This window comes from Mugil cephalus, chromosome 15 (assembly GCF_022458985.1).
Source record: "Mugil cephalus isolate CIBA_MC_2020 chromosome 15, CIBA_Mcephalus_1.1, whole genome shotgun sequence".
Lineage (NCBI taxonomy): Eukaryota > Metazoa > Chordata > Actinopteri > Mugiliformes > Mugilidae > Mugil > Mugil cephalus.
In genome coordinates, this window is record NC_061784.1 from 14524076 (window position 1) to 14548574 (window position 24499).

The 24499-nt window shown below is 41.2% G+C and overlaps 5 protein-coding genes and 1 non-coding gene across 6 annotated transcripts; 4 read left to right on the plus strand and 2 right to left on the minus strand.

The window, feature by feature from the left end:
* Nucleotides 1-4: 4 nt before the first annotated feature.
* On the minus strand, nucleotides 5-8467 carry LOC125021400 (LIM domain kinase 1-like). Its single transcript, XM_047607462.1, has 15 exons — nucleotides 8081-8467; nucleotides 6119-6257; nucleotides 5840-5949; nucleotides 5524-5694; nucleotides 5311-5416; nucleotides 4947-5218; nucleotides 4687-4876; nucleotides 4511-4597; nucleotides 4250-4381; nucleotides 4107-4166; nucleotides 3956-4021; nucleotides 2835-3021; nucleotides 1680-1735; nucleotides 1378-1535; nucleotides 5-1289 (listed from the first exon to the last, which is right to left on the minus strand). Exons 1-15 carry the CDS (start codon nucleotides 8122-8124, stop codon nucleotides 764-766), a joined length of 2304 nt encoding a protein of 767 aa, XP_047463418.1. The 5' UTR covers nucleotides 8125-8467; the 3' UTR covers nucleotides 5-763.
* Nucleotides 8468-15342: 6875 nt separating this feature from the next.
* On the plus strand, nucleotides 15343-16329 carry LOC125020937 (histone H2B 1/2-like). The gene has a single exon (XM_047606603.1). The coding sequence runs from the start codon at nucleotides 15361-15363 to the stop codon at nucleotides 15730-15732; it is 372 nt and encodes a 123-aa protein (XP_047462559.1). The 5' UTR covers nucleotides 15343-15360; the 3' UTR covers nucleotides 15733-16329.
* A 268-nt stretch (nucleotides 16330-16597) lies between these two features.
* Nucleotides 16598-17933, plus strand: LOC125020936 (histone H2A-like). Its single transcript, XM_047606602.1, has one exon. It carries the CDS (start codon nucleotides 16743-16745, stop codon nucleotides 17124-17126), a length of 384 nt encoding a protein of 127 aa, XP_047462558.1. The 5' UTR covers nucleotides 16598-16742; the 3' UTR covers nucleotides 17127-17933.
* A 54-nt stretch (nucleotides 17934-17987) lies between these two features.
* Nucleotides 17988-18059, minus strand: trnad-guc. Its single transcript has one exon. It is a non-coding gene; the product is annotated as a tRNA-Asp (tRNA).
* Nucleotides 18060-18061: 2 nt separating this feature from the next.
* Nucleotides 18062-23909, plus strand: LOC125021628 (histone H1, gonadal-like). Its single transcript, XM_047607750.1, has 3 exons — nucleotides 18062-18529; nucleotides 21513-22143; nucleotides 23448-23909. The coding sequence occupies exons 1-3, from the start codon at nucleotides 18223-18225 to the stop codon at nucleotides 23860-23862; spliced, it is 1353 nt and encodes a 450-aa protein (XP_047463706.1). The 5' UTR covers nucleotides 18062-18222; the 3' UTR covers nucleotides 23863-23909.
* On the plus strand, nucleotides 21498-22287 carry LOC125020935 (histone H1-like). The gene has a single exon (XM_047606600.1). It carries the CDS (start codon nucleotides 21542-21544, stop codon nucleotides 22145-22147), a length of 606 nt encoding a protein of 201 aa, XP_047462556.1. The 5' UTR covers nucleotides 21498-21541; the 3' UTR covers nucleotides 22148-22287.
* Nucleotides 23910-24499: the final 590 nt, after the last annotated feature.

Sequence of the window (24499 nt, forward strand, 5' to 3'; positions counted from 1 at the left end):
GGACTGTATTTGATACCAATATTTTAATGGTGAATACTGATTTAAACATAAACCACGTGGGTTTATACATTTATCGTGTACGTTGTTGTTTCACAGGTCAGTCTGCTGACAGAAAATACTTAAGGCGTTCTCATAAATAATGTAATATAGCTTATGCTTAAAGTGACACGTGTTTCACAGCTTCCTTGCAAAGTTGAAACTACAGCCCAGATAATAAAATGACCACTCAGTTCATACTATAAAATCATAATATAGGTCGGCGTTTCATACAGAGATACCATAAACTAGTGAGAAAGTGTGATACAAAAATGCTACTGTAGGTTTGAGGTACTTTAAAAACAGTGCTGCAGTTACACCTTTCGTCCACCAGAGAGCACTGACACATTAAATTATGACAAATCATCAAATCTGTTTTTGTTATCTGCTTATATTTAAAAAAAATAAAATAAAAAAATGAATTAATGTCTAAAAATTTAAGACATTTATGAAATATTATTTGGGCTCTAGCTGCAATCACATAAATACCGGTTCACAGAGCAGCAGCCATTTTGACATGTGTCTGTAATTACATGCCTTAGTAATAATACAAACAAGGCTCTGTACCCAAAGATACCACAAATATTTACTGTGTTCTCAAATTAAATATCTCATACCCTGCCTATTTCCCTGCAGATTATCAGTGCAGTTTTATGACAGTTTCTGTTATCTCCCAGTTGAAAAAGCACAAATGTCTTCCGATGTCCTGTAACACTTGGCCAAGCAGTCAGAGGAAAGAGCTGTCCTCTGTAGATGTGTCCCACATTGCACTGTATAAACTAGGCTTCCTGGGAAGGCTTGGCATTGAGTCCCCGTCCTGGAGCGACTCTTTTAGTTGTCCTGTTTTGCAGCTTTCAGAGGCATTCTTGCACAAATCCGGGTTCGTAGACCTGCGACACGACGACAGGTTTGTGCCTTGTGACCCAGACCTCACATCAAAGCTGTCATGTGTGTTTTGTTCCCCGTCTGAATGGCTGCCAGGTGTGCTGTTGTTTTGATCTTGCCCCTGAGAAATGTGATTGGTCTCTGTGTGGTTTCCATTGTCTGAACACTGCTCAGGGGTGGAGCCGTGTGGCTCTGAACTTTGTGTTTGTTCGTCAGAAGCGGACGTCTTGTCCTGGTTGTGATACTGGTGATTGTAATTCTTCCAGAAGGCTCTACCCAGCTGCTCTAACTCAGAGAGCAGAGGGAGGCCGATGTCCAGGTGCATCACCAGGTTCCCCAGCCATTCGTCCAGCTTTGAAAAGGAAGGACTGGAAGGCAAGGCGTTGCAGTAATTAGAGGCTGTAAGGCATTATGAACTTCACTATTTGTAAGCTAATAACATTTGAGCAACCATACCGTTTATCAGCATCCATGTCGCAGCAGAGGACGGCCAGAGGTAGGAAAGCTGAGGGGCACTGTGGAGGGTAGTACTGCTTCAGAAAACCAGCCACATTTAACCCAAAGTCATTTGTCCGTGGAAGGTAGTCAGGGTCAGCACTCACTCTGCCAATTATCTTTGGAGAGACAGAATCACGCTCAGCTTTAAAAGTGATGTTTGATCAATATTAATGAATGTGTAGACGTTGTTACATATTTTCTAGTCATTTATTTATTAGAAATAAAGTGCATAATATTTTCCTCTGCCTTTACATTCTTACCTCACATATCATGATACCAAAGGAAAAGATGTCCACTCGTTCATCATAGGTTTTTCCTGAGAGATGCAGAGGACAATGTGAGACATGTAGGACTTATTATATCTTTGTCAGTGCCTCAGAATAAAATCAGGCCTCCTTTGCAGTCATTTGTCCCTTGCCTTCAGATTTAACAACAGTGTAGCACATGTGGACAGCTGAGGATGGTCAGAGTCACTTTATTTGAAAAGATAAAAAAAAGTCTCACTTGATACCTGGTATATAGATATACACCAGTTAGTCATAACATTATGACATATAAATTCCCTTACAAGGTTAATACTATGGCGACTAGCCAGGCTCTACTTTGCTGTGTCATGGTCTCATAAAGAATCAAAAATATTTTTGCAGGTTTCTAACAACGTTGCGCTTGACTGGTCATTTTTCCTGTTGCTCCTGGAATCATATCACAGAGAAAACGGCTCCGACAACTCACGTAGCATGCGAATTAATTTGTGTTGTTAATAATAAGAATTGACGTTACCACTACTTTTTAAAACCTGATATTTGTGCTCTTGATTTTTTTTTTAGGCCATGGAGATTTACAATTAGTTAAAGAGAGTTGGTCAACACTCAAAACCTAGAAGAAGAGACTCCAAACGTAACGTGAACTAGTTAAACTTTGTAAGCGCTAGCAAAGTTAGACTGATAGTCAACTGTGTACCATAAATAGGATGTATTCGCTGACACTTTAATCGTACTTTGCCACTAAGTCCGATATTATTCTACGTGCAGACATTTCATATACTGTATAAATCGTTTTTAATAGCTGTGATGGCATCATAATTAGGAGCTCTTGTTATGACAGTAGCTGTTTAGCTTCAACCCCCCCCCCCAAACAAAACAAACAAACTAAATAAAAAAAAGAAAAGAAAGAAATGCCATGCTCAAACATGGTCAGATCCTGTGGGAAACATGTTGTAATGAGGTCAGCATTGTTGTTCACTCCACTGGTCAGTGTCAGGATGTTGTGACTAACCAGTGTAAATAAGAGATTACAGCTATTTGTCTGTCATCTTCAAAGCAAAATTTAGAAACAGACACAAACCCATTTAAGGCTCCTAGTTTTCGAGTTTTCCATTCGCTATAATTTCACATTGTGAATCGTTGCCCACTCACCGTGGATCATCTCTGGTGCCATCCAGTACGGGTTTCCCACCACAGTGTAGCGTTTCCTCCTGTCAGGTCTGCGCAGCTCTGACAGCGTCCCTTTCGCAGGCCGTTCCAGAGAAGATGTTTTAGTCTGATTCCTCTCCTCCACCACCAGCCGAGCTAGTCCAAAATCTGCCACCACCACGGACTGGTTCTGAACGAGCAGAGAGGGATATCGATATGTACAGTAATCGTTTAACGGCTTTGTTTTTGGCTCCACAGTGGCGTTTTGTGTTGGTTAAGTTGCTGCTTTTAAAGTTAAATGTTATGTAGATTATGTAGGCAGGTAATATGTGGTCAAAAATGATGGAGAATGAGGAGTTGAGTTACGTTTTATTTATTATTATTTAAAAATATAATGAAACACAGCAACTGCCAGTAAGTGGATGGTTTTATCCATAAGTATAACTTTAAGAAAGTAAAGTTAGGTCTAGGTTTAATATTTAAAAGGTAGTGATCAAACATTCAGAGTCATACAAATATTATTTTGGTATTTTCAGCCAGACGACCAAGTTGTGTGCTGTGGTCTTTGGTAATTAAAGTTCAAAATGTGATGGAGCTAAAATATTCTGGTTGTTAGTAGAGAAAACATCAAGGTCTAGGGCGGAGCTATTGTAATTATGTATTAACGTTGGTCCAGAGTAATCTGATGAGAAGTGGTCAGGTATAACTACAGTTGTGAACACACCCAAGATGCATTTGAGATCAGATTACCCCGACCACATTTGGAGGTGGCCACTCTTTCCACATTCTTTCATGACCACATTAAAGGCCTCTTACTTGACTGTGTACTTATGTCTCATTCATTCATTAAAACAACAACACATGACAGGTATTTGAATGACACCAAGAGATATTTGTTCATTAGTAATAAGAGCCATTTAATATCATCTCACCTTGTAACCGTTAACTAATTAATAATAAATCAATATGCACAAATTGACAAATAGAATTATTCGATATAAAGCTGTGAAATATGCTAATGTTGATACAGATTTGACAAAACCATTAGTTATTTTTTAAATATTGGTGGGAAGGTCATTTTTGATAAACAGTACTTCATGGATGTGACGGAAATGCTAGCTTACCTCTCTAACCAGGCAGTTGTATGAGTTCAGATCCCGATGGATAACATTCATGGAGTGTAGATATGCCTTTGAAGAACAGGTATCATGTAACGTGTAAAGCATTATTACAGAATAATTTAAGATTTAAATTTTATTTGTCAGGAAGACTCACCATTCCAGCTGCAATGTCTTTGGCGTAACCAACTTTAATGTGCCAGGGGAAATCCTTGTCCTACAAAAGCAACAACATTATTGACCGCCGCAGATTGTGTTTGTGTCTTCTGACAGTAAATGTGAATACATTTTAATTCTCACCATTTTTATGATAGCCTCACGGAGAGTTCCTCCCTGGATGTATTCAGAGACGAAATGTATTCGCTTGTCTTTATAAAACAGACCAATGAACTTGAGGACGTTGGGATGATCCAGGCAGCGCATCACCTTCACCTGTACAAGTTAAAAGGAAAGTTTCTGACATTACTCACTCATTTAAAATACATCCCTAAGATCTGCTCTGTATTGTAGTTTATTTTGCCAAAGTCAACTGTACTAGTTTTTTTCTTTTTTACCACTTACCTCCTTTAAAAACGTCTTCTGTGTCTCTTCGTCAAAACTGATCAATTCTTTCATCACCATCACCTCCCCTGTCTCCTGATGAGTTACCTGGAGAACAACATCAGATTGATCACATTACTGATTTAAATCTATTAATACAACTGGCAACCATGCTAATGATGGGAGGAAAGTGGTACCTTGACAGCCTGTCCGAAGCAGCCTTTTCCGAGCACCTCTCCGTGGATCAGGTCCGAAGGTCTGAAGATGCGATGAGTCCGTTCTCCAGGATCAGCACGTAGAGACTCTGAGCGAACCATGTCTCTCTTCTGAGATAAAAGAGTCAGCGACCCAGGGGACATGGGACACTTATCTATGCTACAGCTTCGCCTGAGAAAGGATTAAAAAACTTAGAAAAAGCCATGGAACGGAATTAAGATCAAATAAAGTCGTCACTTACAGAATTGGTCTGGATCGTGTCATGTTAACTCCTTGCTGCTGAGGCGGTGAGAGGCTCATCCTGATTTGATCATCGTTCTCCTCTCGTGGACCCGGCTCTTCCTCCAGGCTTGGGAGTTTATGGGTTGAAGAAAGTTTTTTGCGGCCACATGGTTCAGGACAGGTGCTGTTGTCTGGGGGACTGTCCGCGTGTAGGTGTTCATTGGGAGACTGTGGGTTGTGTTCAATTGTCAGCTGCAGGGGTCTGCTTTGGTCCTGGATGACACGGCGTATCTAGAGTAAAGAATAAAACTGATGTTGTTAAGTTCTCAAAACAAGTGCAACAATTTCCTTTTTGAATGAGTTGATTTTAATTTGAAACCTACCTCATCTGGAGAAATATTGCGAACCGGGATGCCGTTGACTTCAAGTACGCGATCACCAGTGTGGACAGAGGGCAGCAGGTCACGACTGAGGACGACCGGGTCCAACCTAAGGCACAGACAATGAATTTTATCAGAACGTGGAAGAGTTGGAAGACATCACGCTGGTTAAATCCCAGGTTCACTCCTGTTCATGCATTGAAGCTAAACACTTACTCTGTCACAGTGACTTGAGGGCTTTTGTCTTGACCTAACTCAATATTTACAGTCAGTCCTCGCCCACCTGCTGCATGAGGAGGGAGAGACACCAGTGCCACCATGTGGGGACTTTTGGTGAGTGATGAGGTGGACACGGCTGAAACAACTCCCTGACGGAAACAGTGTCCACTGCAGAGACAAACAAGAGACACATAGTTAATCTGTAGATTTAAAAGAATACCTTCTCCCTTCGTTATTTTTTTCCCAGCTAACAAATCTGCATACTGCATTCAATTACATCAAGGGGTTGTTTAAATTTCAGTGTCTTACTTACCAGTAGAGTTTGGAGCGTTCGATAAGTGTGTAGGTGTCTCCATCTCCAATGACCATTTCACAGCTCAAGCACGTGAAGCACTCAGGGTGGTACTTTTGGTCTCCGGCAACCTGTTTAGGCGAAAGGTTAATGTGGTAAATGTGGCTCTAAAACATACGAGACCAATGATGTCTTCAGTTGTGGCAAGAATGCCTTTAACCTAGAAAGAAGTTGGTGTAGCTTGCTGAGATGTGGTTGTATACTTTTGTCAGTGCCACCGTAACGGGATTATTGTGTTACCATAATGAGTCCTGTTGCGATGGTCTCCTTGCAGCCATGGCAGTGTTCTCCATAACGGGACCAGTAGTGCTTCTTACAGTAGAGCTGTCCATCTCTTTCATAGTACCAGTGAGACAGGATACAGCCACATTCACTACATCTACAGAAGAGAGGAAAGTGAATGAGAAAGAGATACTAATGCTGAAACAATGGGATGGTAGAAGGAAGAAACAAGCGAAATACGGCTGCAAATGTAAGACAATGGATACTTCCGACGCGTTGGAGTAAAGTAACACGAGCCTTATCAGTGATGGAACACATGAGACTTGTGAGGGAAGTTGACACGTTAGATCATCGCACCCGGCTGGGATCACACTTCCAGGGCAGTTGAACGACACAACAATTTATTTTAACCTATTTTTAACACAGTGTACTGTTTCACCGACACCCAACTCCTTTCTTCTCCTGAGATGAAGGGTTTTTAGTTGTTGCAAAGTTGAGACCAAAATGTCAAGTTGTCTTGTTTCTCAATGTCTGGAGGAAATACGGTTATCTTTGCTGCGCGAATGTTGAAATAATTCATTTTCAGATGTAAAATTGCTTATGTCACTGTGACCGAGAGCAAATTCAGGCAGAAGCTTTGTTTTGTATGTCTTCTTACAAAAGGACTACTCATCTTAGGTCACTGGTCAGTCACATGTTTCGCAACAACACTAATTTAATTTTCCCTGTGGGCACACCTACTCAAGGCCGCACAAGAGAATGAAATAAAGTGAAAACATTATGCCAGTTTCGAGATTACACTTGATTTTTAATTTCAGTTGGGCATTATCAATTTCGGTTCCCTTAAAAATCTGAAAACTTTAACTCACAGTGACATCCTGCCTAAAGCGGAATAATTCGTTTATACAATAAAAGCCTGCTTCCTTATCTCTCCAACACTACAACCGGAGTGGGAGGTGACTTCCTGTCTGAGTGCTGGTCCATGTTTCCTCCCTCCCAAACTCGACTGTAAATGTCATGCTGTTCTTACAATAGGGCGTGAAACGTTTGCCTAATATTGACGATGAAGCGCTTGAAAGGGAAAAGACTCGTCAGTAAATAGTACCACATGATGTCACTGGGATCAGAGATTTGAGTTTATTTATTATTACTTTAGAAAGTAGCCATTTGTGTCACCTGTGCAGGCTTAAATCTCAAACAACCTAAAGGGATAACCATGATCCTATTTCTTGTAGAGTTTGGCTCCAATGTAATGTGAGACTCTTAGGTTAAATATTTACATGACCTCGAAGTAAGATCACTTTTTCTAAACATCACTTCCTTTAGATCGGCTTCTCCATCCCTGTTGAGGAAATAATTAAGTAATAAAAACCCTCTGGCAGCTGCAGGTTTATTCTTGGCCTCCTGTCATTGTTAGCGTACTGCGAGCAGCGGATCCCGTATGACATCTGCAATTCCGCTGCAACATCTGGTTGCAAGAAAAACCTGAACCTGGACTTCTGCAGATCTGTCTCTCACTCTGTTTCTTAATGCCACGATTTCTTCATTTCCTTTAACAGTTCTTAACAAGACATATCTGTTCATCTGAATGTAAATACTGCACTACGGAGCCCCGATGCTGCTGAGTATGTTGTAAAACAGTGAGCACTTATTTGTTTTTAAGTCTCTCAGCTTGAGGGAGAGTTGTAACAGATGGGAGTAGGTAGTTTGGTTTCAATACAAGGCTAATGGTGGCTATAGTTTTGTAAATTATTCACACGCGGGCTCATTCTTGTTGTCTAAGTAGCGGCAAAGATTTCTTGTGTGTGTTTGTTTGTCGTAGCAGAGTTTAGGTTTGAGGAAGTGGATGCAAACTCTGTGTAAAAGCTTGCTTAGATCCCTTTTCTCTCACTTTCGCGCTTTGCTCTTTTATTTTCTGTCTCCCCTTTCCTTCAAGCTCACTTGCACAAGCAAAAAGTAAAAATAACCCCCGGCACTCACCGTCCTTTCATTCCTCTCCGAAACCTCTGGTCTCGTCGTGACATCCTGCCAGTTGACCGATAGACAGTTGTCAGACGCAATCCACCCAGTTAAGAAAGGAGCTTGTTAGCTGCATCCGTCCATGAAAAGATCATACGCTGACTTTGTTGTTCACTATAGCAGGCGTTGTCCTTTTTTTCTTTTTCTTTTTTTTTTAATCTCTCTCTTCATGCGTTCAAAGCCTTCCTGTGCGTATGAGTTCACTTCTGTTATGTGCAGAGGAGCTGTGTGAGAAAAAACTCTGACCCTCTGACACCATCTGGCCAGCTTCCCCCTGCTGGCTGTTGAGAAATAGTCCTAACCCATTATAGACGTTCTTCTCCGCCCTCCCACCCCTACCAGCATGTAGACCTTGGCAAGATACAGTTACAGCCCCCTTGCACAGTCTGCTAAGTGTAGCAGAGATGAGCTCACGGAGTCCAAAGTGTAAAAGTATTAGAGTTAAATGTGCTGTGTCTCCAGTGAGCCCATCTGTTTTAAATACGCCTCTTTTTCCCATCAGCCCAGACATAATCTCTTTATGAATGCCCCAATTACTGCACTGTCCAGATCCTACAGTAAATAGCTCCATTCATCACACACAACTAACAAAGAACTTGGACTTGGGACTTTGGGGAGAACAAAACCATTGATACTGTTCAGTATGAAGTTTAAACCCTCAGATGATCCATGTGAGTGTGACGCAGAGTAATGAACGTGCTCAGCTGGAAGATATAGATTTCCATTCGCAGACATTAGTCCCGCCTGTGTATATTTTAGTTTTATAGTCACACTATCATACTTCTGTATTTAAAATCTAAATTTACTCCTGTAACACTCTCTCTCTATATATATATTTATATATATATAACTATATATTGAAAGATAGAAATCTGAGATATCTTTAGAATCTACCCAAAAGGTTTCACCCTCATCTGCAGCTTCAGTCTTTATAATTTCCCATGATCGCTCGTCGTCAATAGTGAATAGAAGATGTACTACTAAGATTGTATACTTGTATGGTATTGGGTCGTTCACACACCTGATCATGTGAGTTTCAGGTTGACTCTCTCATAGATGACCAAAAGGCAGAAGCCAAACTCACCCACCAGTCACCAGAGTGGTGAAACGTTTTCAAGAGGCGCGAACAAGTCCAGTCGTTTTTGTGACATAATACACTGTTAGTTACCAGTACTAAGAAACGTGCCAAAATTGATTGCGTCACTGAGGAAATTTTCATGTGAAAGGAAGATCTAAATGTAGTTCTGGACTGTCATGAGTTTACTGGGCCTTGTGACAGGCAACACTACTCACTTGCCCTGACATAATGGTCATTTAACCTGACCCAAGATCCCATTAGATTGCCTCTACATCCACTTCTCCCCTCACATTTAATTATTTCAAGTTCAATTCCCCAATTTTGCAAATCTTAGATATAGACTTAGACAGACTTCAGTGATCCACGAGGTGGAATTATTTAGTCACAGTAGCTTCGTTGCACATAAAAGTAACACACGGAAGATAAAATATGTTGTTTAACACCTAATTAGCATATGGCTTAAATTTGTTTTTGTGCTTTCTCTTAAATTCTTCGACATAACTTCTGCTATGTTCAACACTTAGGAAACAGAATAAAAGCTGTGAGTACATTCCATGTTATGGTATAGGATGTAATAATATTAAAATATTCAGGTTTACAGCAGAAATAAATTTCTGTTTACAGGCAGGTGCAAAAAATGTTCGCTGTTATATTTAGAAATTCAAAGGCCCTGTTAAGACATTGCATAAGCATACATTACCACTTAAGGCTCTTTTAGAGTACTGCTTGACCTAGACACAGTAGTCTAGACACGCTGCCTTCCCCAGAGCCAGCCATTTATAATTGTGCTTTTGTCAGTCTCGCTGTGTAACAACACCACCCAACTGCTAGCTGGTGCTGTGTCTTTTTTTCCAGTCAGATTAATTTTTGTTATTTTTTTAAGCTTCACTTTCAACAATGATGACTGAAACTTCTGAACATGAGTTGTACAAATGCTTGTATCTCCGAACCTCCACAGTTATTCTGTCTTCGAAATCAAACAAACGAATTACAGCTCTTGCGTTCTCTGTTGTGTAGTTACATTTCTAGTTATGGCGCTAGAGTCTGGGAAGACTCTGCGTAAGGGTCTGCATTTAACGCCATAGCCTTTGACACTGTGGACCATGACATTCTAATGGGACGGCTACAAAACCTAGTGGGCATCCGCGGTACTGCTCTCGCTTGGCTCAGGTCTTATCTGGCAGACAGGACCATGCATGTAAGCCTTGGTGGTTCTGAGTCCCACTCCGCTCCTCTGTTATATGGGGTTCCACAGGGTTCGATTTTGGGGTCCCTGCAATTCTCCTTGTATCTACTCCCTTTGGGCTCCATCTTGAGGAAATATGGTATCTCCTTCCATTGCTATGCTGATGACAGTCAGGTATATACGCCATTGAAGAAGAAGGATGAGTTTTCAGTCAAGCCACTCCTGTCATGTTTTGAGGATATTAAAACCTGGGTGGCCTTGAACTTTTTACATTTTAATGAAAAGAAAACAGAAATGATGGTGTTTGGTCCCAGTAACTCATGAGAACCCCCTACTATTGACTTGGGCCCCTTGGCATTTTGTGTGAAGCAGGTAGTTTCAAACCTGGGTTTTATGATTATGATTTTCACCTAAGGCGGCTGGCAAAGGTGAAGCCTTTTCTTGCACATCGACACCATGAGACAGTAATCCATGCCTTCATTACATCTCTGCTGGATTACTGTAAAGCACTTTATTTTAGGTTCAGCCAGTCCTCCCTTGCAGGCCCCCAATTGGTCCAGAGGGACGAGATCCTCTGATCACCGAATTCGACACCCTCCACCACCCGGCTACGCCTAGAAATTCTGTCCATAAAAGTTATGAACAGAACCGGTGACAAAGGGCAGCCCTGACGGAGTCCAACCCTCCCTGGGAACAAGTCTGACTTACAACCGGCTACATGGACCAAACTCGCGCTCCTTTGGTACAGTGACTGAATGGCCCTTAGAAAGGAGCCATCCACCCCATACTCCCGGAGCACCCCCCACAGGATGCCCCTGGGGACAGGGGCGTAGGCCTTCTCCAAATCCACAAAACACATGTGGACTGGTTGGGCAAACTCCCATTTCCCCTCCAGCACCCTAGTGAGGGTAAAGAGCTGGTCCATGGTTCCACGCCTGGGACGAAAACCGCATTGTTCCTCCTCGATCTGAGGTTCAACCACCGATCAGACCCTCTTTTCCAGCACCTTGGCGTAGACTTTCCCGGGGAGCCTGAGGAGTGTGATCCCCCTATAGTTGGAACACACCCTCTGGTCCCCTTTCTTAAAGATGGGAACCACCACCCCGGTCTGCCACTCCAAAGGCACTGCCCCCAATGACCATGCAATGTTACAGAGGTGTGTCAACCAAGACAGCCCTACAACATCCAGAGCCTTGAGATACCTAGGGCGGATCTAATCCTCTCCTGGGGCTCCACCGCCAGGAGAGGTGTTTCCTCTACGGAATACATGTTGGTGGGACTGAGGAGCTCCTCAAAGTATTCCTTCCACTGCCGGACAATAATCCCAGTAGACGTCAGCAGCTACCCGCCCCCAACGAAAACGGTGTGGGCAAGTTGCCCGTCTTCCACCCCTGAGATGCCGGACGGTTTGCCAGAACCTCTTTAGTGCTTTCTATTATTATTATTTTGTTAAACTAACTATAACTGTTAAACTATTGTTTTAATGCTTTTATTGTTTTATTGCTTTTAATTGTGTTATGTTTTATGCTCTTATTTTATACATGTAAAGCACTTTGTCTCGGTTGTAGCTGTTGTTTAAAGTGCTATATAAATAAAGTTGAGTTGAGTTGAGTTGAGACATAACATAATGCAGAAGTCTAAAACGCCTAATACTCAACGGAATGATCTGTGGAAGAGGAGTTTAACTCATTAATTCAGAAAAAAAAAAACAAGCATTGACCAAAAAGTTACTATAAGTGATGTCTGTTTATCAGTAATGAGAGCAAAGTCCACTCAGTGGTCCAAACCTTTACCCTCTATCTATGGTAATTGACCACATCCCTTTTTTTCTGTGCCATCACACAAAACTGTTCATAACAAGTTTAATGCTACAATATTTCAACTCTATTGGCTTAGTCTTGACATGAGTCACCACCCAGACTTCTGTTCTACCTTTTTTTAGACTGGTGAAGCAGCAGTGATCTGTTTCCTTTTTCACATTAAAACCTAACATGTGGTTGTGTTAAAGTCACAACCTATATGCATGTTAAAACCAACATGTTCCCCTGAATGTGCAGCCTCCCCTTTTTTTGTTGCTTAACACCTCGTTGACTCACAGTTTGTAGTAAGTAATTCTCACACCCAAATAAAAACAATAATTTGAAACAGTATCTCTCTATTTCAGAGAGCATTGTCAGGAAAATGTACGATAGTGCATCACTTTCTCCATAGGCCTCATAAAAAACACAAATGTTTAAAACTAAACAAAAGGCAACATGAAATTAATTTCCTAATGTCACAGACTACTTTAAGATTCAAGAACACCACAGAAATCAGACCACTCATCTTTGCTATAATGGTACATAAGTTAACACACACACAAAATAATTAATTCACATATTTAATACTGAATGACTGTAGTTAAATTTGTAAACTGAGACTAAATGAAAATTCTCAACATAATTTAAAAGTAGGGAGGTTCATCAAATGAAGGAAACACATAGTGTCTTTAGTACGAACAAAGTGAAAGATTTGACAAATGTTAACAGCTGTGTAACACAGACAGAGGCTGCTATTCAAGGATCAGACAATGACCAGTCAAAACATCACTACACACTTCCGTTGACTGTTTCCCCAAAATACATATCTATACACATATCGCTAGATGTGTTTGTACATTGATGTAAAAGATAAAAAAAAAAAAAAAAGGATTAAAAAGAATTAAGTGCTTGCGACTGGGCAAATGTGTTGCCTTAAAAAAGGTTTCTTTCAACATTGTGTCAGCATGTAGATGTGTCTGAAGGAGTCCTTCATCACAGACTGTAGAAAAACAAAACATGAGTGTACACTTCCTGCCATTGGTCAGACTGAGACTAGAACTGCAGGGATACAGGTGGTGACATCTTGTGATTTTGGACCAGAGACAGCATCAATATGTCACATTCTGTTTCTATAGCGTAACTAAACGAAACTCATCCAAAACATTGAGACATGCATCAACATTATACTAACTACCAAAATGACAGCCTTGAAAAAAAATAAATTAAATAATAATAATAATTCAAGGACTTGAGGAAACTTTATTGTCATTGTCAACCACAACATATACCACATACAGGATGTTGCACTGAGGCCCGGTTCAGCCAGTTACATATTGTCGAGGCCAGTTAGCACAGTTTACACGGTAAAAAAACAGCATTTGACATATATTTTAGTGTCTTAGTTGGGCTCAAGTCCAATCCACCAATGTGGCTGATCCACATTAGGGGGAGCTTTGACTTCACTTTAGAGGAGCTGTCTTGTTGTCCACTATTAGTCTATTATTGTCTTAACCAAGGGAGTAAGGGTGATACTTTCACAGGAAAACCACTGATATGTAAGTAAGCAAAAAATGCATTATAGTACAACTTGGTCTTAGTGATTAAAAAAAAGAAAAAAGAAAGAACCAAAACTCTGCACCCAACAGGCTGACAACCAGCAAGCAAATGAAAAAGTGAAATATACTGTAGCTTTCTAATAGTATCTATTGAAGGTAGAACATTTAGAATCAGGGACCATGCGATGACGCTACAGTTGTTTTAATGAGGTCACTTCCTGTCTGTTAGTCTCTCACTTCCTCTTTCAAGCCTCACTATTGACAGCCGGCCCGGCAGAAAGAATTGTTCTTCACCCAGTATACAACTCATATAAAACCTACATTGTTAAAGTTTTTTCAGTCAGTTCAACATAAAAATATATATAGCTTAAAAGTCCGTTAACACCACCAAGTGAGCTACAGTCAGAATAGCTTTGCAGTGACATACCTCAGTGAGCAGTATCGTTTTTTTTTTTTTCATTCCCACAGAGCCACAAAGTTCCTGTATTTGTAAGATAAGACTGTGGGGCAAGTTATGACATGTGAGATCTGAGAAAAACACTGTTGAAACATGCATTGAAGAGGGGAATCATGTCAGTTTCTAAGGAAACACACGAAACTGAAACGGCTCAATAAAAAAAAGTTTTGGGCGGCAGAGGACCTCAGTGGTTAGCTCTAAGTCTGCGCCTCCTCTGAAGTTCTCTGGTGCCCCCAGGTGAGGCATGCCTCACACTTTGAAAACTGCTGGTTAAATAAACAGGGAAGCAATTTTCAGTTTTATCCTTTTGTTTGAATTCATTTTTTTTTTTTCTTTTTTTTTACTCCCAATGTATTTACAGGACACAAGAAATGTAAAGTACAGTATCTCTGTGTTAATTCTGGTTTTATTGTATGTTAAGCAAGGCCTTTTAGAGCGCGCTTATTGTCGAAGACACAGTGACTTGTCCTCTTTGTAATCTAGAGAACAATGACAGGAAAGACCAGACATAACAAAACCAGTTTTGCAATAGTTTCATTTACACTTTATCCTAACAAAAATGCGGTTAAAGTTATGCCAACACAAACAGTTGCCCAGACTGACTCTGAGAACCTAACTACTTTTCTATTAAACTTATTTGGGTGCTTAAAACAACATGTGCTGTGTTTGGCTGGACCAACGCTGGACATACTGACAATTTATCAGTCTGTCTGTGGAAATTATACTGACATTAAATTCATGTATAGCCATGTCTGTTATCAAATGCTTAATATTAAGAAATGGACCTGAGAAATATATTATTAATTAATTAATGAATTCTGTGAGCACAGAAAAATTTCATCTCATGGAATAGGAAAGTGAAATAAAGGCAAACTGAAACATATTTAAGACCTTAATTAGGTTCATCTTCTAGAGGACAACGATATCAGTAACTTATTTTCTAATATTCCAATTTATAACCATTTTCTTGAATCACAGAGATGTTGACATCATATTTCAAATTGCTCTGGGCGGGAATGGCAGTTAGACAACGCATGCGCAGTCTCAAACCCGAAGCCAGCCAATCAGGTTTGAGCAACAGCGCAGCATGATTTGCATGCATTCATATAAATAGAGCACTGTGTTGTGGCTCTCTATATCTCGAGAACAATCGAAATAAGACGTCATGCCTGATCCAGTGAAAGCACCCAAGAAGGGCTCCAAGAAAGCCGTCTCCAAGAGCGTGTCGAAGACCGGCAAGAAGAAGAGAAAGACCAGGAAGGAGAGCTATGCCATCTACGTGTACAAGGTTCTGAAACAGGTCCACCCTGACACCGGCATTTCCTCCAAGGCCATGAGCATCATGAACTCATTTGTCAGCGACATCTTCGAGCGTATCGCCGGTGAGTCCTCTCGTCTGGCTCATTACAACAAGCGCTCCACCATCACCTCCAGGGAGATCCAGACCGCCGTCCGCCTGCTGCTGCCCGGTGAGCTGGCTAAGCACGCCGTGTCTGAGGGCACCAAGGCCGTCACCAAGTACACCAGCTCCAAGTAGACTCCTGCTCTACACACCAACACAAAGGCTCTTTTAAGAGCCACTCACTCCACCTCAAGAGAGTTGTTTCCTTGTTTTAAATGGAAAGTACTTAACTTGTTCAGTGATGCGTAGCAAAAAATATGTCGGTGTATATACAGTGTGGGTAGGGAATTTATAAAAAAAATGCATATATAAAATGGATATAATACTAATCGGTGAATGTGGACTTCGAGGTGTGTGTGTCTATATGCAAACGAGGTCACAAAGACAGTCCTAGTAAGTTAACGCAGGCTGGTGCTATTGTAACTTGCTGCCGGCATAACCAGCGCCATCTTGAAAATAAATAATACAGAAGCTTTCAGGTAAGAACTTCCCCAGATATATTTTTATTTAGTATCAATTGTTTCATAATGGTGTTCCTATTCTAGCCTAAATCAAGATTATGCATCTAACGTTAATAGTCGCATCGACCATATTCGCTTATTTATAATTTCTTATCCAAAGTGACAGATGACTTCAACAGGTATCACTTTAGTTCATTCATTATTTCATGTAATATGTTGCCTTCACCGTACATCTTTTACCTCAACCCCTCCGCTTACCCAGAATATTTTTAGAACTATAACAGACAAATACTTCTGACGAACATGATTTCATTTCAGTACACTAAGTATACTGAAAGTGCGCTTACTGGTGTTTTCAGAGCAATTCAGTATTAAATAACTCATTTAAATTTGGACACCCTAACAAAAACAAGCCAGTATTTCAATATAACATATGTATATATATATATATATGTGTGAAACTGGCGTCAAAAATGTGCGTGACGATTTGTGAAAGTTACTCTGAAAAGAGCAGAAATCTCGTGCTGAACGACGACGCGTAATCAGAGCTCTCTTCTGATTGGACGATGAGGTTAACGCTCTCAGTGACCAATCAACGAGCAGCTCAGATTCTATATAAGGCTGGCGTTGAACAGGTCCGGCTTCATTCTTTTCTTTTTAATCGACGAAAGAAATTGCTAGAAAATGTCTGGACGTGGTAAGACCGGCGGAAAGGCCAGAGCAAAGGCGAAGACTCGCTCCTCCAGGGCCGGGCTCCAGTTCCCCGTCGGCCGTGTCCACAGGCTGCTGAGGAAGGGCAACTACGCCGAGCGCGTCGGTGCCGGAGCTCCGGTCTACTTGGCCGCGGTGCTCGAGTACCTGACCGCTGAGATCCTCGAGTTGGCTGGAAACGCAGCCCGTGACAACAAGAAGACCAGGATCATCCCCCGTCACTTGCAGCTGGCCGTCCGCAACGACGAGGAGCTCAACAAGCTGCTCGGAGGAGTCACCATCGCTCAGGGTGGTGTGCTGCCCAACATCCAGGCGGTGCTGCTGCCCAAGAAGACCGAGAAGCCCGCAAAGAAGTAGATCGCTACCGGGAGAACAACTAAACAAAGGCTCTTTTAAGAGCCACCCATCACTACTACAAGGGCTATGAATTCTACATGTGATTTATTTTATATATTTTCTATAACCAGCAATAAGTATAAACGAGGACGCCAAGTCAAAGGTTGAAACCTAAAATTACATTTATTTAATGGAGTTGCCATAAACCTATTTGATCTTGTAATAATAACTAGTCTTGCATATTAGCATTTTAATGTCAGCAGTGTCTTCAGATAAATGCATAATTACTTGTCAATTGGAGATTTCGTTTTTATTCATCCAGAAGGGAAAGCATAAATAAAAATCTTTACAATAATATCTCTACATTAGGGATTAATGGGGGACAATAATTTGCATTAAATTAAAAGTTAGTCCATGAGTGGTTAACTCTCAGTTTGTAATTTATGGCTCAGTACTGTTAAGTGGTTGTAAAAATAAATGATGGGCAGAAGACAGCAGTTAGCTGTATAAAATTAACATTCATGAGCAAAAGGAGCATTGTGTAGCTAAAAAACTGTCGCTCAGACATCCCAATTTGTTCAGCCATTCGGCATTGTACATTGTTCCTCTGGAATCTTATTAGTATCAATGTTTTTTGTCAGTCCCGTGGAGCGTTGCTAGCCTCCTGACTTTCCTCTTAGCATGGTTGCAATTATATTTCAGGTACCATAGTCACACTGAAACAGTGTCTACTGACTGGTGACCTGTCTAATCTAATCTAAAAAGCAGCACTATCATAGTAGTTTGAGTTAATTTAAATGCTATATTAATAGGAGATATGTATTTAAATAGTTATTTGCAGGGCCTAGATACATTTAACAACAACAAAAAAAGAATCGTGAACTCCCCGTCGGGGAATCGAACCCCGGTCTTCCGCGTGACAGGCGGAGATACTGTCCACTATACTAACGAGGAGACGTTGAGGAAGGAGCCCATTCTGAAATGTATCAACGGCCCCACTTCCGGTACACCGTCTGCGTGTTGTCTATCACGTCCGCAGTCCATATTTAAGTTCCGTGTCGCAGGCGTTCAGCTGCATATTCATCTTTGAATCTCTCTCGAAGAAGAAGACATCACAATGAGCGGAAGAGGCAAGGGAGGCAAAGGACTCGGAAAGGGCGGCGCCAAGCGTCACCGCAAAGTGCTTCGCGATAACATCCAGGGAATCACCAAGCCCGCCATCCGCCGTCTGGCTCGCCGCGGTGGAGTGAAGCGTATCTCCGGTCTGATCTACGAGGAGACCCGCGGTGTCCTGAAGGTCTTCCTGGAGAACGTGATCCGCGATGCCGTCACCTACACCGAGCACGCCAAGAGAAAGACCGTGACCGCCATGGACGTCGTCTATGCGCTCAAGAGGCAGGGCCGCACTCTGTACGGCTTCGGAGGTTAAACGGGATCGGACATTTTGCAAACACAACAACGGCTCTTTTAAGAGCCACCCACCACTACTGGAAGAGTTTTGATTTCTATTCTATAATGCATATTGCAATATGCTTCTTACATATTATATACATATTACGTAATCAAATAAAAAATGCGATTTTATTATCACCTTTTTGTAATTATACTGTCACTATACCCATTAATGAAATTGGAAAGGGTTTCATTTCTGTTCATTCATTTCTGCTAGTGAAGCACACTATGTTCAGTCCAGTAGATGTTAAAAAGTAGTGAAGACCAGGTGACATCTTTTAGATCACGTTAATTCAGAAAAAGTTAATTTCTCCTGGCTTCATATGCACACCAAACCTTCCAGTTGATCTGAACCTTTTATCGTCATATTGACTATTTTCAAGGCTTATCATGTGAACAGTCACTGCCAAGAATAGTAATAAAAACACCATAATTTGAATCAAGCTCCATTCATCTTGTCTGTTTTTGATTAATATTTGTGTAATATATTCTGTTAATATACATAAATCTAAAAGGGGTATGAGATGTTGATGTTCAAAATGTTGCACTATTTGTGCTTATGAAATACTGGGGTGATGGTGACTTGTTTTTTCTACTGTGCTTGGACTCAGTTGGTTTCTCTTTCACATGGTGCTGGGGGACTTTCAACCAAAGCAAAAATATTGACCGGGTCTTTCAGCTGTGATGTGAAGCTGGAGACAAACGTGACTCTCTACACCCCATTAACTATATTAAATAATTTATTTTGCACATTACATAGGCACATTAAAAGGTGAGTTGTTTTATAGCTTCATCTCTTTCTGTTGGGCTGAAGTAGCCAGGTGATTTGTGTCTTGAGTCTAACAGTGTTACCAGAGACATAATTCTCATGCTTTGGACTTTGTGGGTCTTTTCTCTTTAAGCCTGGCGATGGGCTCCCCCCTCCTTATTTTCATCACAAGCACAATAATACCTTAGCATAAAGGAGGGGGATGGGTTATACCCTGGTTGCTTCGCACACAACAACAACAGCAACAACAACAACAAAAAAAATAAATGTTATATGTGTGTGTCATATACTGGGAAAGATCAGCTCAAAGCGTTGCCATACAGGAGAACTGCCCTTTTAGCTAAGTTCCATTAAAACAGCTCCTGTATGCACAAACACTAGAACCACAAGCCTTTAGATGTCAACAAGGACATTAGTTTCTTAAAAAAACATGTAAGAGAGAAACGCAATTAACATGGATATGTAAATATCAGAAATGTGCACTGTAAGAAAGTCCTAGTAAATGTATACAGAAGATACTTTGTCTGTTTCTATTATTACTATTTACTCATAATGCATATGAATATATGTGTAGATAAAACGCTGTACATCTGGAGGATTCTTAAAGCAGCTCCAAAGACAGAATATTTTAAAAGGCTCTCATCTCCAATGAACAGACATGCCTTCTAACAGTGGTTGAATGAATGAGTTAAACTCCTCTCCGATAGGTCACCGCTTTTGAGTAGGTGGTCTTTAATATGACCCAGGACTCATTGTGTGTTCACGCTACCAAAGGAATGAGGTAAAATGTGTCCCAGGCCATCTCAACGTGTAGACTGAGACCAGGTCAATGTTCACACGTGGACTTTTATTTTTAATTTTAATTCAGGGATGCCTGCTTTATCTCTTCTCCCATTTAGATCGAAAACATCTAATCTCCGAGTGTTGCGAGACTTCAGCAGAACTTGCTGTTAATACAAACGTCATAAAAACAGAAAACACAGGTAGCAGAACAGACATATATGTTGCTCTAAATGTTTAATATCTAAAAAAAAAAGTACACATTGAGTGAAAACTAATTCAAAACATAGATCTCACTTCTGAAATCTTCAGCTGTCATGAATTGATCATTCTTCATTTACAGCATGTTTTCCAGAACATGTCCCTACAAAATATTTAATTATATTATATATATATATATATATATATGCCAATTTAATTGTCTTTATTTTGTATGTCTATTTATAAACTGCAAATGTGTATGCCCCTGTTAAGGAATGTGTAATGCTGATTTGAAACAACAATGGAAATGTATTATTAAATGTATTACTGTTTAACTAATGTTGCCTTTCCTTATGTAAGTTCTGATCCTGTAAACATACCATCTGTGGGATCAATAATTATTATTATAACTATTATCTCATGCTATAAATATCTCAGAACAGAGCATCCCATTTTAATTTGAAACAAAATTAAATCAAAAGAAATAAACTAATGTATGCTTATGTGTGGATGACGATTTATAAGATATGAATACCGCGTCCCACCAAGAAGTGCTCAGAGATTTAATAAATATGTTGTAGTTTATTAGTGGTAACTCTACGATTTGATGATAGAAATCTGCGCATCTGACTGTAATAATTAGTGCGTTACTGAGTGTTTCCATCATTGTTTAGTGGAGAAGGGAAATCTGTTCCCGTGGATCATCTGTGACATAGATCCGCCTGGAGCAGCAGTAGCGTTGCTGTGTTTACTTCCTCCGAAAAATGTCTCAATTCAAAGGCAACAAAACACAACAGAGCCGCTGTTGGACTCTGGTTCCGTCCCCACACGTCTCTGCTAACAGCAGCATCTTTGATCCACTCAGTCCGAACCACTTTAACACGTTTTTGAAGACGAAACGTTGAGAAAAATCGCTGCGAGTCGCACAAAGTCACCGGGAATCCGAGAGGTTTGAAGCCTGCTGGGATTCACTGGAGGAGTCCCGGAAGACAAACACGAGCTCGATGTGGAGATACACGTGTGTTCTTTCTGCTGTAGTACAACTTGTATGTGTAAACTTTAGTTTTATGTGCTTTTTCTTTGCAAAAAGTGGAAGAGAAAACACAAGTGTGGCAGCAGGAGAGGCGTCGGTAGTGCGGCGCTGCGTGTTGCTTCTCCACGGTTCTCATGCTCGTTATAAGTTCCGCCTCCTGCGTTGATCCCAGACACGTTCAGACGAACAGCGACATTCAACATGGCAGAAGAAGCACCCGCAGCAGCACCGGCGAAAGCCCCGGCAAAAGCCCCGAAGAAGAAGAGCGCTCCCCGGCCCAAGAAGGATGGACCCAGCCTCCCGAAGCTCATCGTGGCCGCCGTGGCCGAGTCCAAGGAGCGCAAGGGAACCTCCCTGGCGGCTCTGAAGAAGGTCCTGGCCGGGAAAGGCGTCGATGTGACCAAGGCGAACAAGCGCATCAACACCGCCGTCACCAAGCTGGTCACCGCCGGTACCCTGGCTCAGACTAAGGGCACCGGGGCCTCCGGCTCCTTCAAGCTCGCCAAGAAAGAGCCCAAAGCCGCCGCTAAGCCCGCAAAGAAGGTGGTGAAGAAGAAGGCAGCCACCAAAGTTAAGAAGCCCGCTGCCGTCAAGAAGACCGCACCGGCCAAGAAGACACCTGTTAAGAAAGCAGCCGTCAAGAAGTCGCCCAAGAAGAAGGCAGCGGCCAAGAAACCCGCCGCCGCAAAGAAGGTGGTGAAGAAGAGCCCGAAAAAGGCCGCGGTCAAGAAGCCAAAGGCAGCGAAGAAGACTCCGGTCAAGAAAGCGCCAGCAAAGAAGACCGCAGCCAAGAAGGCCAAGAAGTAAAGCTCTCGTCCCGGGAACTAACAACAACACAAAGGCTCTTTTAAGAGCCACCACATCCTCCAGTAAAGAGCTCTCTGCCTCACACATCACACCAGATAAAATGAATAAATATTGAATGGTGAAGGGGTAAATAATGGAAATATAGATAATAAGGCTTTGAAGACATGTAAATAATATGAGAAAATATTGTGTAAAGCTGATAAACAGTGTAGCATGACTTACGTAGTTAAACCATAAATCTGTAGATGTACATAATATGGAAACTAGTGTTGCTCAATATCTGTTTGTACTGAACCAAAATCTAGCCATTTGACTTTAAATGAGTAATATGTCTTTAGCATTACTGTAAAGTAACGTGACTTTACTAAGATCCAATGTACAATTATATTTATATTGATCGCATTTTGGTATATTTTTTTGGTACCATTTGTAAATACTTTATTTGTACTTTTGTATCATTTTTTACTGTTTGTTACTTAAAAATGTCATCCTGCTCCACTGTTCCTCCTGGAAACAAATACATTTTTCTGAAGCTGAAAAGACTAATGCGTCACAATAAGGTTCCTTCTTACTGCACAATATATACAATTTCACCCTTTTTTTATATATATTGTTTGTATTATTTATATTGTTTTCCCAGATCAATGTGTATGTGTATTGTGCTAACCGGCACAATAAATTGCTCATGTAAACATATGACAACAAAGAAAATACAGATTCTGCTTAAATAGTACTCCAGGAGCAGAACATGTTATGTATTTTAAATTAATCCTTATCATTTCCCGTATGTTGTGGCAGACATTTAAATATACAGTCAAACTAAATGATGGACTCATACAGACAGTCTTAAATAGAAAGTCTTGTTGATCATTAGCCCATTTTCTATTGTCTTTATGTCATGGGATAAGTAGTAGGAGAATAAGGGATGAGATAAATCAGAGTCTTTCATTCTACACGTTTTTGGTGTGAGAAAACAAATCTTCACATTACACAGGAACTACATCCAAATAAAAATAAGATCAAAGTTTTAGTGCTTAAATGAAAATCTAAATGTATCTTTGATTTAAACGAATCGAATACGTCCATTGAAAAAATAAGCTTTCTTTTTTTTTTTAGCGATCGTTAGTGACGCGTTACTTTTGAATTTGTTCATCCAATCGTTGAGCAGCTACTTGCGCGCGCCTACTTGCTCCTACACCAATCAGCGCCGAGCTCGCTCCAGCGGCCTCTATATAAAGCCGCCGTTCTCGCCCAGTCTTCATTCTCTCGTTGACTTCTGATATAGAAGACACTGATCAAGGAAGATGGCAAGAACCAAGCAGACCGCCCGTAAATCCACCGGAGGAAAGGCTCCCAGGAAGCAGCTGGCCACCAAGGCTGCCCGCAAGAGCGCACCCGCCACCGGCGGCGTGAAGAAGCCTCACCGTTACAGGCCCGGTACCGTGGCTCTGAGGGAGATCCGTCGTTACCAGAAATCCACCGAGCTGCTTATCCGCAAGCTCCCCTTCCAGCGCCTGGTGAGGGAGATCGCCCAGGACTTCAAGACCGACCTGCGCTTCCAGAGCTCCGCCGTCATGGCTCTGCAGGAGGCCAGCGAGGCTTACCTGGTCGGTCTCTTCGAGGACACCAACCTGTGCGCCATCCACGCCAAGAGGGTCACCATCATGCCCAAAGACATCCAGCTGGCCCGCCGTATCCGCGGCGAGAGGGCTTAAACTCATTCACCCCCCTAATCGGCACAAACCCAAAGGCTCTTTTAAGAGCCACCTACATGTTCTCAAAGAGCAACATTTAACTGCATTTCCTTTCGTTGCAACTATAAAACACTTCATAAATGATTTAAGTGGTAGCTCCCAACTTCAGTGATACAAAAGCGTTTAAACGAGCCCGAGTGTAGTTGTAGATTTAACAACCCATTGTTTTAAAGCATGATTAAATTATACAATATTGCACAAGCCCTCGATAAACACATTTCCACACCTACGTGTTTACACATAAGCACCTTTTGTAAAATATAAACAGACTGTTCCACTAAAAGACTTCATTTTATTTTTATTCTGTATTAATTTAATTACATCCCCCATGGTGGCTTTAGGAAGCATAATTGTCTTTAGTCTTCTCTGTCGTTTAGTACCTTGTAGCACATTGCAGCTTTGAATTTATATACCCAGCTTCTGCTCTGTATTTGAAGAGGTTAACTTTGTTGCCATGTCTGAAAACTAATCATCTAAAGCTAAATAAAGTGACGCTGTATCACGGTTCTATCAACATTATTAATTTATTAGAAATAATTTACTGAATGAATAATTAATTGGACATACGTTCTGTTTCAAGCCTAATTTGTGTATTATA